The 18378-nt window shown below is 40.8% G+C and overlaps 1 protein-coding gene across 1 annotated transcript in view; it reads left to right on the top strand.

Moving 5' to 3' along the window:
* Window positions 1–18378, top strand: part of LOC139730716 (26S proteasome non-ATPase regulatory subunit 11B-like) — a 286575-nt gene that overhangs the window by 118715 nt on the left and 149482 nt on the right. The window contains exons 6-7 of the mRNA XM_071641582.1: window positions 7243–7325; window positions 14464–14608. Of these exons, the coding sequence (XP_071497683.1) occupies window positions 7243–7325; window positions 14464–14608 (228 nt within the window). The remainder of the gene's footprint in view (window positions 1–7242; window positions 7326–14463; window positions 14609–18378) is intronic.

Below are 18378 nucleotides of genomic sequence, written 5' to 3'. Positions count from 1 at the left end.
TGTCTATATATCCATAATCGATTTTGTGGACTGTGTTGTTTCAAGGACTGTTCAAGGTCTCCAAAAATGAAACTTGGCGGCATGTATGTATGAATAGACAAAGCTGTGCATATGAACTTTTGGGTGCTCATGCTCAATGTCAGAGGTCAAGGTCAAATTCATTGAATTTCACTATTTCTGTCATATCTCTACAATTCCCTAAATGCACAATTCCATGGTAAATTGACACTTGAAGGCAGAGTTTTCATGAATTTTTAATGTTCTTGTTTGTGAATAACAATACCTGGGGCTGTAATTTAGTATAGATGAATGAGTTAGTGCAGAAATGGGAGGAAAGTTTTGTTGTTTTTTTCTCAAACTTCAATAACAATAATAAGCAAATTTGATGTCAGGCACAAAATGCTTCTGGGAAGAGTAATCCATGATAAAACTTGATTATTCCTTACTTTCTAGTTTTTGTGCAAATTTATTGAATAGTGAATTTTGTCCTGTGGCGCAAAGAGGGTGTATTTCCATATTCCTGGTATTTAAGCTGTGAAGCAATTTTGTAAACACCCAGAATATACTTGATTTCTGGTTGATAAAATAAAAAATATTAATGTTCCCTTAGTTTACAATTTTGTAATGACGTAATGTGTAAGCTTGTGAATATATTTACAAATCCTACAATAACATATTTCATTTACAGCTAACATTTATTTCATTCAAAATTAATATTTATTCATCAAAATATTAAAGGAAATAAAGTGGGTAGGTTTTAGGGATAACAGAGTACAGCGTTATGCCTGTCCCATTGGCGGGCAGGTTGATGACCTGGATTGAGGACCCGCCCCCCAACGCCGGTGACGACGGCAATAAATGTATGTTCTCACTAGCTAATGTTTGCAATGTTTGCTTGCTCATTGAATTGTTGATAGGAGGATAATGTCAGTGAGTTGGAATAATAATTTGTATGTGTATTGATAAAAATGAGGATTAGCAGACAATTGATAAAATCAATGACCAGAGAACGATGTCGAAGTTATATCAACAATTAGCGGACAATGTCTGTATATGGATTGAATTTATATTAGCGGACAAATGACGAATGTTGACTTAATAAGTAATAGTGAACATCAACTCGTTTTTTTAATGATCAACCGATGATGCCAATGGATTGTTTATATCAATATGCAGTTGACGATGTCGAAGAATGATTAACTCATATCTAGCGGACGATGTGGAAGTTTGATTTATTTAGTGATTAGTGGGGAACATCTGCATGTTGGTTAAATTAGTGATTAGCTAATGAGGTCTGTGTGTTCATGACATTAATAATGCGGGGACGATATCCGTTTGTCGATCAAGTTAAAAAAAAAAAACAGCCCACGTGTCGAGGGTTGATTGACTTGACGATTTTTGGACAATGACGAAGGTCAGTGAAATGATAAATGTGCAGATGATGTCCGTGCCTTGGGCAATGGCGAAGATTATTTGATGATCTGCGGACATCGTCAGCGGGTTGATTGAAATAAAAATTAGTATCTGACGTTGATGTGTGATAATTAATAATTAGTGGACATGGCATAAGATTTGTTTACAATGAATAATTAGCGAAGGCTACTCATAGGTTGACTGATTTAAAGTAGTTGATGATGTTAAATATTGATTAAATTCATACTGTAAGAGTGGACATTTTCGCGCCTTTCGGGTAACCATAAACTAGCGCGAAAATAAAAGCACAAGAATATTTTTGCTTGCCATATGTTCCGTAGCCGAGGGCAAAACATTTGTCACACAAAAATGTCCACAATCAGTGCGCAATGGCGCAGGTGGTTAAAAGTTGTGAATAGCAGATGCGGTGTCCACAAGGCCAGATTAGTATTTCCTTATCGTGGCCGATGTCAATGTTCTAATATTGATACTTGGTGATGAATGCACAACTTCCACAGGTTTACTTACTTAGAAAGTAGCGAACAATGTCCAGGGCAGTGGACATCAGAGTATGATTAAATCGAAAAAAAGCCCCTGAAATCAGAATTTGATTAAAATGGGCAAAGTCAGAACTCCATGAAATGTATTTTGATTGAGCGGTTGAAATAAACGTTGGTGAAAATATAACGGGAATATACCCTCGAATAACCTTGTCCAGCCCTGTAACCCATGTCCATCGAGACTCAAATTCCCTAGGATGGATTTTCCATGCGGGCGGATGGACTAGTCCAGTGGACGCGAATACCCGCGGGGGGACAAGTGTGCAGCCTCGTCCAGATTTTCAAAAAGCGTGACATTTCCCGCTGTCGGCACGGTATCGCCTGCGTGGAGGCCCCATGCGCAATGCAGCGAATAAAACCCAGTTATCAATTGGCACAAGCTACAACAGTGTCCACGTGCACGTTCCATTGGAGATCCGATGATATAATTACTCCAAGGCACTTGTAGGATGGTACATGGGCTTGTGGGTCAAGGGTGTAGACTAGATATTGATCCGGTATCCGCTTCCGGGTAATGTGCATCACCTTGGTTTTTGCAGTGTTCAGTGACATTTGCTTTGATGTGCACCATTCATGGATTTGTCAAGGTCTGATTGTAACACAGCTTGGTCATGTGAGGATTGTATTATTCTGTAGACGAGGATATCATCAGCAAAGATAACTGTGGTGGACTTGATGGAGTGAGCCACATTGTTAACAAACAAGTTAAAAAGACGGTCCAATCACGCTTCCTTGTGGTACCCCTGAAGAAGCTGTAGTCCTGGAGGAGAATGCGCCCTGGTACATCACCCACTGGTCTTGCAGAAGAAGGAAAGATTTGAGCCATTTCCAGACCTTTTTACGAATTTTGAAATCCTTGGCAACTGTATTGAGCAAAGCAGAATTGACATTTTGTCAAATGCTTTGGATATGTCACAGAACAGTGCATCAATCTGGGAAGCTTTAGGTCTGTCTAGGGTAAGACCAATCATGGAGGACATTGGTTGAGTAACACAACTTCTCCCTCATGAAGCCATGTTGGTTACAATTCCACATGCCATATGTATCCATGTGTAATTGAATAGGTGATGTTACTCTTCGTTCAAGGGTTTTACAGAGCACAGAAGTTAGTGCAACAGGTTCATAGTTAGTGAGCAAATCACCCTGTTTATACAGAGGAAGTAATGTTTGCCTTTTCCACATGTTTGGTACAACCTCTGTGTGAAGAGATGTATTAAAAAGGGCAGAGAGTGGATACACAATCTCATAAGCTTGATGATTTTGGGGTGAATTCCATCTGGCCCTGGGAGCTTATTTACTGAAAGAGAGAGCAACATTGGAATAATCTCACCTACAGAAACTGACTCAGTTCAGGGACTAGGCTTGAGCTGTCTAGAGATTCATCCAGGATAACTTGTGCAGGGTTGAACACTGAACTAAAGTAACCATTAAAAACTTGCGATATACCGTCAGGATTATTGAGAGTAGAACCATCATGAACAAACACACAAGGAGCGGATGATTGCTTACATGATCTGACATAACTCTAGACCCTACGCACATCTGTTGTCATTAGACATAAACATATTGTCTACGTAAAGCCAGTATGCACGTCTGCATTGTTTCTTGACATCTCTCTCTCTCTCTCTTGCGTATGAGACCTGCTGCTATGCTACGTCTTGAAGGTGCCGCAGCCATTCCATAGTTGCTGGGCATGGGTTGGTCAGGTTAGTGTGGGATCCTAGAGGTTGTCCAAGCTTGGTACATTCCAGCAGGATGTGGTCCGCTGTCTGCTCAGGTGCACCACACACACAAGCTACTGAGGAACTGAGGCCCCAGCGATGCATGTTGGCCCCGAAGAGACCTACTCCAGTGCGGAGGCGGTTCAGGGTGACCCACCCTCTACGAGGGAGATCAGCTCCTGGTGGGATGGTTATGCCAGGGGGGATGGTGAACTGTGTGGGCTTTGTCGTCTCTTGCCAATCATGTTGCCATTTCTCCATAAGGTTGAAGTTGGAGGTTGCTAGTGATTTTGCATGATGGCTGAAGGGTCGACGAGAGTGTAGGCGTTGGCGAGTGAGGTTTTGGGCTCTGGTGACGCGAGCATGTAGGAGGTGTGAGGTGTCTGGAAGAGCCTTCTTCACCAGAATGGCCGTGTGGTGTTCTCTACGGAGTGCAGGTGGGGCAATTCCAGAGAGGACAGGGAGGTATTTTACTGGGGTTGGTCGTAGGCAACCGTTGACTATTCTCATGGTGTCGTTGAGAGTAGCATCCAGTTTGTTGACATGGGAGCTCCTACACCATGCTTGGGCAGCATATTCTGCAGCACTATAGACGAGTGCGAGGGCACCTGTTCGGAGAGTGCTTGTTTGGGCTCCCCAGGAAGAACCAGCAAGGCGGCGTAGAAGGTTGTTCCTTGATGTCACTTTGCCACGTAGTGCCTTGATGTGCTGTTTGAAGGTGAGTTGCCTGTCCACTTTCACCCCGAGGTAAGTCGGGGTGTGGTTGTTCGGGAGTGTTGAGCCATCCAGCTTGACTGTAAGCTGTCTGTGAGCTTTGTGTTCAAGGTTAAGGGTGTCGCAGTGGTTTTTGCGTAGCTCAATCTTAGTCTCCATGTCCTCAGGTACTTGGAGAGAGCATCCATGTCATTTGACAGTGTGTTCTCAACCGTCTTCCAGTTTCTGCCAGAGTACAGGAGTGCAAAGTCATCTGCATAGGCGTACTTGGACGATGAGGTTGAGGGGAGATCACTGAGGTAGATGTTAAAGCTGCGGTTAGAGATGACAGTGCAGATGAACCGCACGAGATGACGGTCGGAATGGTGTGAAGTAGCTTCAGGGTAAGACCCTGGTGCCATACTGTGTCGTAAGCAGCTGCGAGGTCCACCAAGATCATGCCTGCCTTTTAACCCTTTTCGAAGGCTTCCTCAATGTCATCGGTAAGGTTGACAATCTGATGAACAGTACTCCTGCCTGGGCGGAAACCAGCTTGCTCGTGCGGCAGCTGTGGGTCGATGATGGGTTCCAAACGAGCTAGAAGGAGTCTTTCCAGGAGCTTGAACGGGACACAAAGGAGTGATATCGGGTGATAGTGCTTTGGGTCGTTGGTTACCTTGTTGGGTTTGGGTATGGTGATGACTGTTGCCTTACGCCAAATCTTAGGTATAGTCGTTTCTTGACATCATTTCATACCTTGTAATATGTTTCCTAATCAGTTTTCAAGCCTGGCCTGTGAGCTTTCGTAACACATGCTTCTTATGAACAAGCTTTCTCAGCTCTTCAGTAATCCAAGGGGAAAATTTCGACATTCGTTTGGATACTCTGAAAATAGAGTCTTTTACAGTTGCATAAAGTAAGTCTGTGAAGTTCTCTGCTGATGATTTTGGGTCATTTGAATCCATAAATGCGGACCACGGAATAAGCTGGATTAGTTGTCGCAAGGGGTTAAAGAGTCATCACAAAAACTGCAAAAATGATCTCACAAAACCGTTTCAAAGGAGTGAATGTGAAGAGGGAAGGTGGATGATGGGATGAGACAAGTAACAATGTGATATTGATGGAGGAGACGTGCCAGCAATTCGTGAAGACAAGGACAATCGTTGAGCCAGTTGTAGGCATGTTGGCTGAAGATCCTGCCATTTGTTACGAATACTTCAAGCATTGAAAAGAAGGCATGATAACGGAGCATGGTTACTCCTCTGGTTGACTGAAGAGGACTGGTTCTGTGTACATGATCCACCAGGAGTTGTCAAGGGCCCTGGATTAGGGCTTATGTCACCGGATTGGAGAAGGAGGATACTTGCTTTGAAGGTTACACATGAGTTTGAGTAGTAGTGTATAAACTTTCCGCCATATTTGAAGTGTACTGTACAGTACGTTGGTGTAGCAGGTACATCTAAGGGAGCATACCAAGTGCCAAGGAGAGCTTTGTTCACATTCAGATAGGCATAGTGTAGTGACGCCTATGAATAAAGCCAATCTAATCATTACCATTGTCTGTACTCACAGAGGCTGTTAAGCACAAAGGGAAGAGGTCCACTGATGTCCAGGGGTATTCAAGGATGAGTGAACACTTTCAGGCCATGTTCTGTGTGTCATGGCTACCAAGACCAGTCATTATTATGAAGAGTAACAGCAAAATCAGAATCACAGTTATCTGGTAAAATCAATCATAATCCTCCATAAGACAATTCCTGAAGCTTCCAGAGATTGAAATCAGTTGAGTAGCAATATTCTGGTGTCACAGAGACCTGAAAATAGTTGGTAAAATCCACCCCAAATGAGAAAGAAATCAGAGCATCCAACCTGACTTAACACACACACTACACAATGTGTAGAAATATAATGTGAAAGTGAAGTGTAATGTAAAATGCCTGTTGTATTATGTTGCAACTTTGCAGATCATTCAAATGACATGGAAAAACATGTTAGATTCACTTTGCATTGTATGACATTTATCCCTGCTAAATATCAATAAAACGCTCACCTAGGAAACCAGTTTTACAGTTGGTACATGTGAACCTGTGCATTGTCTGTAGGAGGTAGTCTGCATTTGTTTGCTGATTCCATTCAGTGACGTCACAATTATCAGGCGTGTTCGGCAAGGTTAGGTAGATTTTTTAGATAGAAAGGAGAATGGTATTGTCCTTGCTTTATGTTGCACAATTCTTTTCCTTGAGGTCTTGAATTGTAATACCTGGGACTGTCTTGAAGGGTGTGTACATTTCAGGTCGAGGTGAGGATTTAGCTTCTAACGTTTTGCGAGATATTCAGAAACCACTCTATGAGATGTCAAAGAGCATGCAATTCTAAGGGGTATCAAAAGTTTACTTGGTGAAAATCAGTTTTAAAATGGCTGATATATACAAAAACAAGGTGAAACAAAGAGATCCTAATAAAAGGCGTGGCCTGTTGCCTTTTATTATTATCACTCTTTTTGATGTCTCAGCCATTTGAAAATCAATTTTCATCAAATAAATGTTGAATCCTTCTTAAAATTACATGCTCTTTCATACTTCATAGTTCTTATAAGAGGTTTCTTATTATCTCACTTAGGAATGTTCAAAACATGAATCCCCACCTCAACCAGTACTGTACAGTCCCTTTACATTATATTTGCAATTTCATGACATATTATTCATGTTTAATGTCTTTGAATGTACAGTTTATGATACTCTTTAAGCTCAGGTGCACTGACCTGAGTAGGCTGTGCTGAATACAAGGATGTGTATGAGAACATTCTCAATATAAAAATTATATTGTTTGACATTGTCATTGTCTTTGTCTTTAAGGGCTGCATTGACGTCAGCAAGAACAACGGCCAATGCAATCTACTGTCCACCAAAGCTTCAGGCAGCTCTTGATATGCAGTCAGGTATGTTTTCAGGCAATTTTGATTCAATTAAAAGTTTCAGAGCTTACAAAATCATTGATTGATAAGTTGTTCTTTTCATGCCTCCATCATAAAGTGTCGCCAGAGGCATTATGTTTTTAGGTTGTCCATCTGTCCTTCTGTCCGTCCGTCCTAATCAATTTTGTGGACAGCATACTGTAGAAGTGGAAATTTTCGCGCATATCGCGCAACCAGAAACTAGCGCGAGAAAAAAGCACGCAAAAAGTTTTGCTTGCCATACGTTCCTGGGCGTGATGTCTTGATTCCGCGGAATTAAAAACACGCGAAACTCTTCTGACCCGGCCAAGCGCGAAAAATTAATCTCGCGAAAATATCCACTTTTACAGTATCTAAAAAAACGTTTGAGGTATCCTAATGAAACTTGCATTTATGTATGAGCGGGCAAAGTGAAGGTGTTATCTTGAAACTTGGGGTATATATATATATATATATTTACTACCCAGTAAATATTCTATATATATATATATATATATATGTAGAAAGAGTTTCGGGCCATGAGGTCACAGGTCAAGTGAAAATGTTAAAATTTCACCTTTTTCTCCATATCTCGGAAATGGTTCACGGTATATTCATGGAACTTACTATATGCATATTGAGGCAGTGATTATCTTGGGAATTGTGGGGTCATGGGTGAAAGGTCAGTGGTCAAAGGTCAAGGTCAACTCCTCAAAATTTCACTATTTCCCTTATAGCTGTGCAATGCCTAAAGTTTTTATGCCTCCGCCACGAAGTGGTGCCGGAGGCATTATGTTTTCGGGTTGTCCGTCCGTCCGTCCTTCCGTCCGTCCGTCCGTCCTTCCGTCCTTCCGTCCGTCCGTCCTTCCGTCCGTCCATCCTTCCGTCCATCCGTAATGAATTTTGTGGACAAGGTAACCATCAAAACCTGTTGAGGTATCCTAATGAAACTTGGCATGTATGTGTATTAGGGGGTGAAGTTGTGCCTATCAACTTTTGGGTGCACATGCTCAAGGTCAAAGGTCAAAAGGTCAAGGTCAAATACATAAAATTTCACTATTTCCTTCATATCTACTGAATGCCTGAAGATATTTTCTTGAAACTTAGTGTATACATGTATTACCCAATTAAGATTCTCTGGTGAAAGTTTGGGTCATGAGGTCAAAGGTCAAAGGTCAAAAGGTCAGGGTCAAATACATCAAATTTCACTATTTCCACCATATCTATTGAATGCCTAAAGATATTTTCTTGAAACTTAGTGTATACATGTATTACCCAATTGATATTCTCTGGTGAAAGTTTGGGTCATGAGGTCAAAGGTCAAAGGTCAAAAGGTAAGGGTCAAATACATAAAATTTCACTATTTCCACCATATCTATTGAACGTCTGAAGATATTTTCTTGAAACTTAGTGTATACGTGTATTACCCAATTAAGATTCTCTGGTGAAAGTTTGGGTCATGAGGTCAAAGGTCAAAGGTCAAAAGGTCAAGTAAAAATATTAAAACTTCTTTTTTTTCTCCGTACCTTGGAAAATTGTTCAAGGTATCTTCATGGAACATAGTATATACATGTACTGACTGGAAGTGATTATCTAGAGAATGTAGAGTTCATGGGGTCAAAGGTCAGGGGTCAAAGGTCAAGTGCAACACTTCAAAATTTTACTATTTCCCTCATATTTATGCAATGCCAGCAGGGTTTTTTTTTTTTTTACACTTGGTGTATGCATGTGTAACCTAATAGACATTCTCTGGAAAAAAATTTTTTTCTTCTTTTTTTTGCCTCAAAGGTCAAAAGGTCAAAGATCAAGTGAAAGTGCTGAATTAACTTTTTCCTCCATATCTCGGAAGTGGCTAAAGTTATCTTGAAACTTAGTACATGTATATTATTCATGTTCTACCTGAAAGTGATTATCTTTTGAATTTTAGGGTCAAGGGCCAGATGAAAATGGTAACAATTTACTATTCAATTCAGAAATTGCACGTTTTCTCCACACCTGTACCTTGAAAATTACTCAATGCCTAAATGTATGAATGGGGCAAAGTCAAGTTAAAGTCCTTAAATCCCTAGATACATGCTCTCCTATTCATCCAATTAAACCTAGGTCAAGGAAGGTGAACATTCAACACATTTGTGACAAACTTGTCATTTCAATATTTTGCCAATTTTGTGAAAATGTAATCACACATTGTCCACATGTACTATCTAGACCTATTGGGAAAATCATGCATTATGGCGGAGGCATACCAGTCGCCAGAGCGACATTTCTAGTTTTTTTTTTAAACTTAGTGTAAACATGAATCACACAACAGAAATTTTCTGGCAGTTTTTTTGCTAAAAGGTCAAAGGTCAAGTAAAAATGCTAAATTTCATGTCTTCCTCCATATCTCGAAAGTGGCTCAAGGTATCATCAGGAAATTTGGTACAAATCTATGCATGTTCTGCATGAAAGTGATTCTTGTTAGGAATTTCATGGTCAAAGATCAAGGGTCAAAGGCCAGGTTAAAATGCTAAAATTTTACTATTTGATACTGAAATTATACTTTTTCTTTATACCTTGAAAATTACTTAATGCATATACTTATTAAAGGGTCAAAAGTCCAGTAAAAATCCTCAAATCCCCAAATACCTGCTTTCTTCATAGACAGTATATAGCCATTCATCCAATGAAACCTAGTTGAAGGAAAGTGAACACTCGACACATTTGTGACCAACATGTCATTTTGATTTTGCCAGTTATGTGAAACTGTTGTCACATATTGTCAAGATGTACTGTAGACTCATTGGGAAAACCATGCATAATGGCGGAGGCATACCAGTTGCCATAGTGACATTTCTAGTTTTTTTTATGACATTTCAATTTTCATTAACACACTTTTCTGCTTTTGAAACAATTTAGATGAAACTTGGATACATGGCATTGAGGTGTAGATGTGCGAGACATGTTGTTTGCCTTTGTTGGAGAAAACGTTGCCATGGTAACCACAGTTTTACCAAAACCTTGTGGAGCAAACTTCTTCCACAGTATTCAAGCAATTGTTCTATAGATGTAGTTATGCAAGACACTGTGTTTGTACCCGACAAGGTGTTGTCAGGGTAACTGCATATTTTCTTGAAAATCTTGTGGAGTGAAATGCTCCTACAATTGTGGAGAAATTGAAATCAAATTTGGTGGACATTATGACATTGAGGTATAGATGTGGAGACCTGATTTTTGTGTTGACCAGACAAAGCATTGCCATGGTAACCACAATTTTACCAAAACCATGTGAATCATATACTTCCATAGCATTCAAGCAATGAAGGTCACATTTAGTATGTATGATCTATAGGTGAATATGCAAGACACCTTTGTGTTAGTATCAGAAATAATAAGCATTGCCATCATGTTAAAGATAATAAAAAGTTTTGGTACGTACCTCAAAAGTTTCCTGACTTTCCTTGTCTTGGTTTGTGTTTCACGTTAAAGTACGTTGTCTGTGAGAATTAACTCGCCCCAAAGTGCTCTCATGTCTTAGTAATCATGCAATAATGGTTTCGTACCAGAGCCGTCGCCGTACGGCGTCGATAAATATTGTACTACTACGGCCAGCGCATGCGCACACAAACATCTTATCCGTTGAAGGATTTGAAATTTGTGCGCATGTGATGTGTTCGCATGCACTGGCTGTAGTATTCAGTGTATGGTAACTCTCCAAGGTCCTCTCGACTGAGTCACTTTCAGTCATCAATTCGAACAGAAAGGGACTATAGGCAGAACCAAACGTTGCCCGAAGCCTGTTTTCAATACTTCACCTTAATTGGTAAGTCTTCAAATTGAAGAATTTTTGGGATTTTAAGTTGACATTTATCCTGCGATACTAAATCTGTCATGATCCTGAATGCTACAATGCGAAGCCCGATTACGCTATGCGTATGGGACTGCTGGTCGCTATGCATATTATGGGGCTGCTGGTCACAGTTAATTGCATGATTACTAAGACATGAGAGCACTTTGGGGCGAGTAAGTCTAACAGTGTTAGTTATATGAAAGGTACTTTAACCCGAAACACAAACTAAGACAAGGAAATTCAAGGAAACTTTTGAGGTACCAAAACTTTTTGTTATCTTTAAACACACATTTTTTCATCGAACTCAAGCATTTAAACTAATTAAGGTCAAATATGGTGTTAATGAAGATCTATAGTTTCTACATAAACTTGGAATGTACAAGAAAAAGCATGGCAGACCTGATCAAACTCATCAAACAAGGTACTACACACATACACACACACACACACACACACACACACACACACACACACACACATCCTTTTATCAAACCCTGGTTCAATTCTTTTTCATGAATAGGAGTCTGAGCTACCGGATGGGGGTATTAGTCACCTTCAGTGATAGTTCTAGTTGACTTGAAATTTGCCGCATGTGACCGCTTATGCAGATGTACAAACTTAATCTTCTGTTATTGTTGAAGAGTGTGTTGCCATGGTAACAGCATATTTTGAATGAAAAATCATACAAAAATATTGTAGATTCAGCTAACTCTCTCAGTTTTTAGCTCACCTGAGCCGAAGCTCAAGTGAGCTATTGCGATCGCTCTTCGTCCGGCGTCCGTCGTGCGTCGTCCGTCGTCCGGCGTCCGGCGTCCGTCGTGCGTAAACTTTTTACATTTTCATCTTTTTCTTGAGAACCCCATGACCGATTTTCACCAAACTTGGCAGGTAGCATTCCTAGGGGGATAGGATCTCAATTTGTTCAAATGGGCACCATGGCCCACCTGGGGGGCCCCAGGGGGGCCCAAACACACTAAAATTAAGGAATCTTTAAAAAATCTTCTTCTCTAGAACCAGAAGTGATAGGGCTTAATTGATACTATGAGTAAGTACATTGATGACTGTAGTTCAAGTTTGTTCATGGGGGAAATCAGGGGTGCCCCCCTTGGGGACCCAGGGGAGGAGGGTGGGGAGGGGTCCTAATGGGGCCTAAATTGTACATTTTCATCTTCACTTTGAGATCGCCATGTCTGATTTTCACCAAACTTGGTAGGTAGCATCCCTAGGGGGATAGTATCTCAATTTGTTCAAATGGGCACCATGGCCCACCTGGGGGGTCCCCAGGGGAAACCCCCTAAAATTAAGGAACTTTTAAAAATCTTCTCTAGAACCAGAAGTGATAGGGCTTAGATGATACTATGGGTTAGTACATTGATGACTGTAGTTTCAAGTTTGTTCATGGGTTTGGTGGAATCAGGGGTGCCCCCCCCCCCCCCCCCTTGGGACCCAGGAGAGGGATGGGGGGAAAGTCCTACAGTTGTAATGGAGCCTGAATTGTACATGTTCATCTTCTTCTTGAAAACCTCATGATGAATTTTGACCAAACTTAGCAGGTAGCATCCCTATGGGGATAGAATCTCAATTCCTTCACAGGGCTGCCTGCCCCCCCCCCCCCCCCCCCCCGGAGTTATGGGGGGATCCATATGCAGACCTAAGTTTCTAATGTTCTCAGGTAAGAGTGTGCAAGAATGCATGGAAGGTGAAATTGCGATACTCAGGTGAGCGCGTGACCCGCGGGTCTCTTGTTTAGCACTTGGCTTGAAATTCAACATGTGTGACTGCCATAATGGAAGTTTTGTAAACTTTTGTTCATGTCAAGCATTGTGTTGCTATGGTAACAGCATTTTTCAGTGATAATCATAAAAATTACCAGTTTATCTATTTCACTGAGTTTTTGAGAATTGAAGTTGAGATGTATGGCACATGTGACTACCATAATTCTTAAATAACCTATCGGCGATACGCAATGCATTGCCATGGTAACAACATTTTTTTTCCATAAGGTGCACGCATACAAAATTGTTGGTTTAGCTACCTCCCTCAGTTTTGGGTGGTGGGTATTTATCAGATTGAGTGATAGTTATTAGTTATTTGTTCCTTTAGGCAATAATTCTAAAATGTAATTTAGGGATAGAAACAACCAATGTAAAAATTATAATCAGTGTAATCAAGTTGAGTATTGCTAAATGTACAAAACGTGAACAATAGTTTTAATAAAAATGTTTCTAGACTATTACGTTTACAGTTATGGTTTACAGAGAAAAATAGTGATATCTCCTTATATTTTAGGCTTTATTCAGTGATGCCAAACATAATGGATTCACCATTTTTGTTCTAATTTTTGGACTCTTGCTATGGTGTTACGGTAAACAATCAAACAGTTACAGAAAAGACAACAAGTACACATGTTACTTAGGCTAAAAGAGATGACAGATGATGAGAGGGAAACTTGACACCTATGCCAGGCAGGCCATGCCAGGCAGGCCAGTGGAAGAGGTAAAGTCTCTATCCAGCTCCCAAATCCCAATGTGATGCAGGCATACTGCACGACCAGTCATAGTTACACTTTCTCCCCCCCCCCCCCTTCGAGGCTTTTTCTAACTTTTTTTTTTCCAACTTTTTTTTTTTCTGAGACTGTCAAGATGGAAATATTTAGGCATATGGGTCAATGCCAGTCTGACGAAGTCTGCAGAAAACAGTAGGTGAAAGCCTACAAAGGTGAAATAAAACTTTGGTTGTGAACAAGGGAAAAATTGCTCTATTTGTAAGATTGTCATTCACAGTATGTAATTTGAAGCTTGTCCTCCTGCCTAAAAATTTTATACATGCATTTTACTATATACCCCTAGTGGCCGGCAATCTGTGCCTCCTGTTCCTGACATCACAGCTGAAGGCCATTTCTGAAGACACTAGGGCAGATTTGTCCATGAAAATGGGGTGATGTTTTCACCCTAATTTTGCTTTTATGGAAGTGTTGTCTAGCTATCAGTCAGGCTCATTATACAGCTCATAAGCTTTCTGTAGACATGAATACCTTCATATTAACAGTTCTGCAAATTTCTACTTTCAAAGAATTACCCAGAAAAGATAAATTTATCACCATAAAATTTGATATTGTCTGTCTTTGTCTTTCAGTAGAGTGAAGCCTTGTTTTCATTTATTGCAATTACAATTATCACAGTAGCAATCTGAAATCCAGACAGGCTACTGTATTACTGATTCAAAGGCTGAGTTTGTTACCAATATTGAAAATTCAATATGGATTTGAAGCAGTCTTCTTTCCTAGCAGCTTGGTGTCTCCTCTCATTGCTACAGGTGTCCTTCATGCTGCAGATGAGAGAGACTTCAAAACAGCCTTCTCATATTTTTATGAAGCGTTTGAAGGTTATGACTCCATTGACAACCCAAAGGCCATTGATGCACTGAAGTACATGTTGCTTTCAAAAATAATGCTTAACAGGTGAGTTTTAGTAGACTGTGGTTTCATATTCAGTTACCAAGCTAGTAAACTTGATGATTATGGCTTTACATTTGGTGTTGCTTTGGGGATTTTTCTGTGATTATTAGTACACACTCTCAAACTTTAGCAAAACTTCAATGAATGCCCATCAAGACTTAAGTTTCATATCATTACATAACAGGTTAACGGGGAAAATGTGACAGAGATTACACATTGAATCTAACCTAGCAGGCCATGCTCCTCATAGTCCTGGCATTGCCCTACAAGACAGTTTTGTATTACTCACTTGTTGCTTCTGCCTGTACCTTCCCTGTCGTAATGTGGTATTCTAGCATTAATAGTGTAGCTACATGTAAGTATGGCGTAGCCTGGTGTGGATATGAATTTTAAGTAGTGAAAATCAGATCTAATAAGAAGTCATACTAAACCTACACCACATAGATTGATAGCATAGGTATTTCTAAAAATGGGCACCATTCCCCATGTTGGGGTTCCCCTGGAACACAGTGCTTGGGGTGAGGAGGGAGACAGACAAAACCCTCAAATTAAGGAATCTTTACAAATCTTCTCTGAAACCTTCAGTGTAAGTTAATTTATGAATAAGTTAGGTTATAAATAATTCAGATCGGTGACTATAGTTTCAAGTTTGTTTGTTGCAGATTGGGAGATGGGCCAGAGGGGGAGGGGGACCAAACTGGGACCAATTTTCACTTTTGCATCTGCTTCTTGAAAGTGTATGATCATATTTTCACCAAACTTGACAGGTGTTATCACTAAAGTGTGGAAAATATATATGTGCAGTCGGGAACAAGCCCAAGGGCACAAAGCCCCCAAATGAGAGAATCTTTACCACTTCCTTCTGTAGAACCAAAAGTGATCAGCTATGTTAGTGGTGTGGAAAAAAAAAAAAAACTAAAAAGGTTTGGTAACTGCAGTGTTAAATCTATTCATGGCAGTACCAGGGATGGCCCTGTGAGTTTGAGTTGGAAGGGGATTGAGGTGACCATATTGGGGCCTAATTTTCACATGTTCTTTTCTTCTTTAAAAGACATAATGGTTAAATTTTTCATCAAACTGACAGCCACTATCACTGTAGTAACAATGTATATTTGATACAAGGACCCAAGAACCCTCTATCATGTATCAGTAGCTTGTGATTGACACTTCTAAACCTGTTAAGGACGGGCTGATTTTGCAACAACATGCATTTCCCAAAGACACTTGCCCAAGTATAATTGGGACAGTTAGAAATTAGAGCAGTACTATGTATGTTGTTATCAATTCAAAAGCAAGCACACCCTTACATAGGCATGCCTCAATTTTGACTCATTTTCACAAACAAGGATTAAGTAATATACAGACTTGATTAAGTTGTATTGAGATACATTCATGCAGTCAAGTTTTATGTACCTACAAAATTTAGATACGTTTTGACAAATCCTTTCTGAAATGTGACAAACAAAGGGAAATTAAGTAGTGTGCGTGTAGGAGTAAGTCGATTTTACAAGCTATCTATCTGTATATTTATCAAGAGGTCTTCGACACGAACAAAGTGAAACATGACAAAGTGTGTCACAGGTCATCTTGACTTTAAAATTGGCCTTTTCAAAGATGAACTTATTTGCAAAATCAAGATGACTATGTGTTATCTTGCCAATATGTTATTATCAGTTAGGCAAGCTCTATAAGCCAACAAAATTTTACAGCAGTCAAAGCAATGCAACGTCTAATACAAAATGCAGGGAAATTTTGTTTTTGTGTGTGTTTGTCTGTTTTTACTTAAAGACCTGATAAAACGGTTTAGACATTTTTTTCTCAATGATGTAATAATATTAAATGTTAAATTCTAAGTAATTCTATGGTTGTGCGGGTTTTTTTACTGTTCTGAATTTTGTTCTATATTTGTTAACATAATGGATGCAATTTCCTCGGTTATGGAAAACTTTCTATACTATCGCCGCATGCGGCGCACTATCACTTCTAAATTGTGATGATGTCTAAGAACGGAGTCGTCGATATTGATTGTCCGACCAGCGTAGCCATAGCCAGCGAGCTACAGCAAGGCTATGCTAGCGCAGCGCAGGGCAGCGACAGCCTAGCCGGCCGGCGGCTAGCGCTGGCGGCGGCCGGCTAGGCTAGCGAGCGCATAGCAGGCGCTGCGCTGCACTATTGTCATTGGCTAAGCCTTTAGACAAAAGAATATTTAATGAATTGTATCGGATTTAATACTGCCAATAATACAGATTACAACTGTGGTACGGTTGGATATCCATTATTTTCGGCAAACTCGTGAAATAGGCCCCACCACTGCGTGTCTGTACTAATAATACGGCGACTCGCCTGTTTAAATACTCGTGAATTCAGCCCCACCGTGTGGCGTTCATCGGTAGGTAAGCACGGCGGTGGGGCTGCCTTCCACAGTCAATACTCGTGAATGCGGCGAAAATGACTTCCTATAATAAAGCCCTCGACTAATTTAACGGCCAATTTAACCATAAATACAACCCTACCTAACCCTAAACCCTAGGAGGACCTACCCTTGCTGCTATAAACGCACGGGTACGGTGCACGCGCACTGCAGAGGGGCCTATTTCACGATAGCCCCACCACCACTGCGTGTCTGTACTAATACTACGGCGACTCGCCTGCTTTATAGGCCTAGACCTACTCAGCCCCACCGTGGCGTTCATCGGTAGATAAGCATGGCGTTGGGGCTTCCTTCCACAGTATGATTTGTAGCATAAAACAAAAACTACTCGACCAAAATTGACGATCATTCATGGTATCGTTTTTCTTAGAAAATGGCGCATCTAAATTACTGATAACAAATATTGCAGAAACTGACCATGGGAAACTGGTTAGGCCTTTTTTTTTTTTTTTTTTGAGCCACGACCCACCCTGTAAGTTAGTGTAACATATCCCTCTAGCTAGAGTGGAGCCTCTGTACTACTACCAAATATTCTGCTATTACTACTTACTAGTCTACTAGACCTAGTGGTAATAGTACTACTAGTAGTAGTAGTACTAGTAGACTACTACTTAGTACTACTAGTAGACTACTATAACTTGTAGACTAGCCTGCTACTAGATCTACTACTAGTACCTAGTTTAACTTGTTAGCGCCGGCAGACGGGCCAGGCCACGGCCGAAACGCTCCCGCTTGCTGCGGCCGGAGTAGCCGCTCACTTTGTGAGCGAGCTGGGTCTGTTCTACTACTTCTACTATCTTCTGCTACTTACTAGACAAACAGTTACAACTTACAATGTCAATCATGTAGAATACAGTATATCCTTTCTAACGTTAAACTATATGGGGGCATACCAGACATACCACTCTGTATTTCCCAGGCGATCGTTTCCGTGAGGTCTATTCTCGGACTTGGTGCCATGTTCATACGCTCTTGCACTGTCAGCGGGGGAGATGCAGCTGGTTCATATCGGTAAGGTGCAGCCCCACGATAACGTTCTGGTTCATCGGCTGCCTCTCCCTCCCATCTTCCCCTTCAACTTCATGTGCCTCCTCTTCTTCTCCGCTATCGTCAGAGCTGCAGTCTTCATCATCATCATCATCATCATCAATGTCGAAGTTTACCCATATAGGGGAAGACATTATGCTCGAGGTACCAGGTATTTGTGCAAGCTAACTTAGTGATAATGTACGTGGTACTAATGCGTACATGTCGACAGTCAGTGGGTCGACCGAGAGCGCACATACCGCGGGGCCCGGGCCGCGGCCGGGCTAGCTAACGTGTACGCGCTTGTACCAAGCTA

Source organism: Diadema antillarum, unplaced genomic scaffold (assembly GCF_040938485.1).
Source record: "Diadema antillarum isolate AM-2024a unplaced genomic scaffold, OU_Dant_1.0 seq00000329_RagTag, whole genome shotgun sequence".
Taxonomy (NCBI): Eukaryota; Metazoa; Echinodermata; class Echinoidea; order Diadematoida; family Diadematidae; genus Diadema; species Diadema antillarum.
The sequence above is the reverse complement of the archived record's forward strand: the minus strand, read 5'-3'. Positions and strand labels throughout refer to the sequence as shown.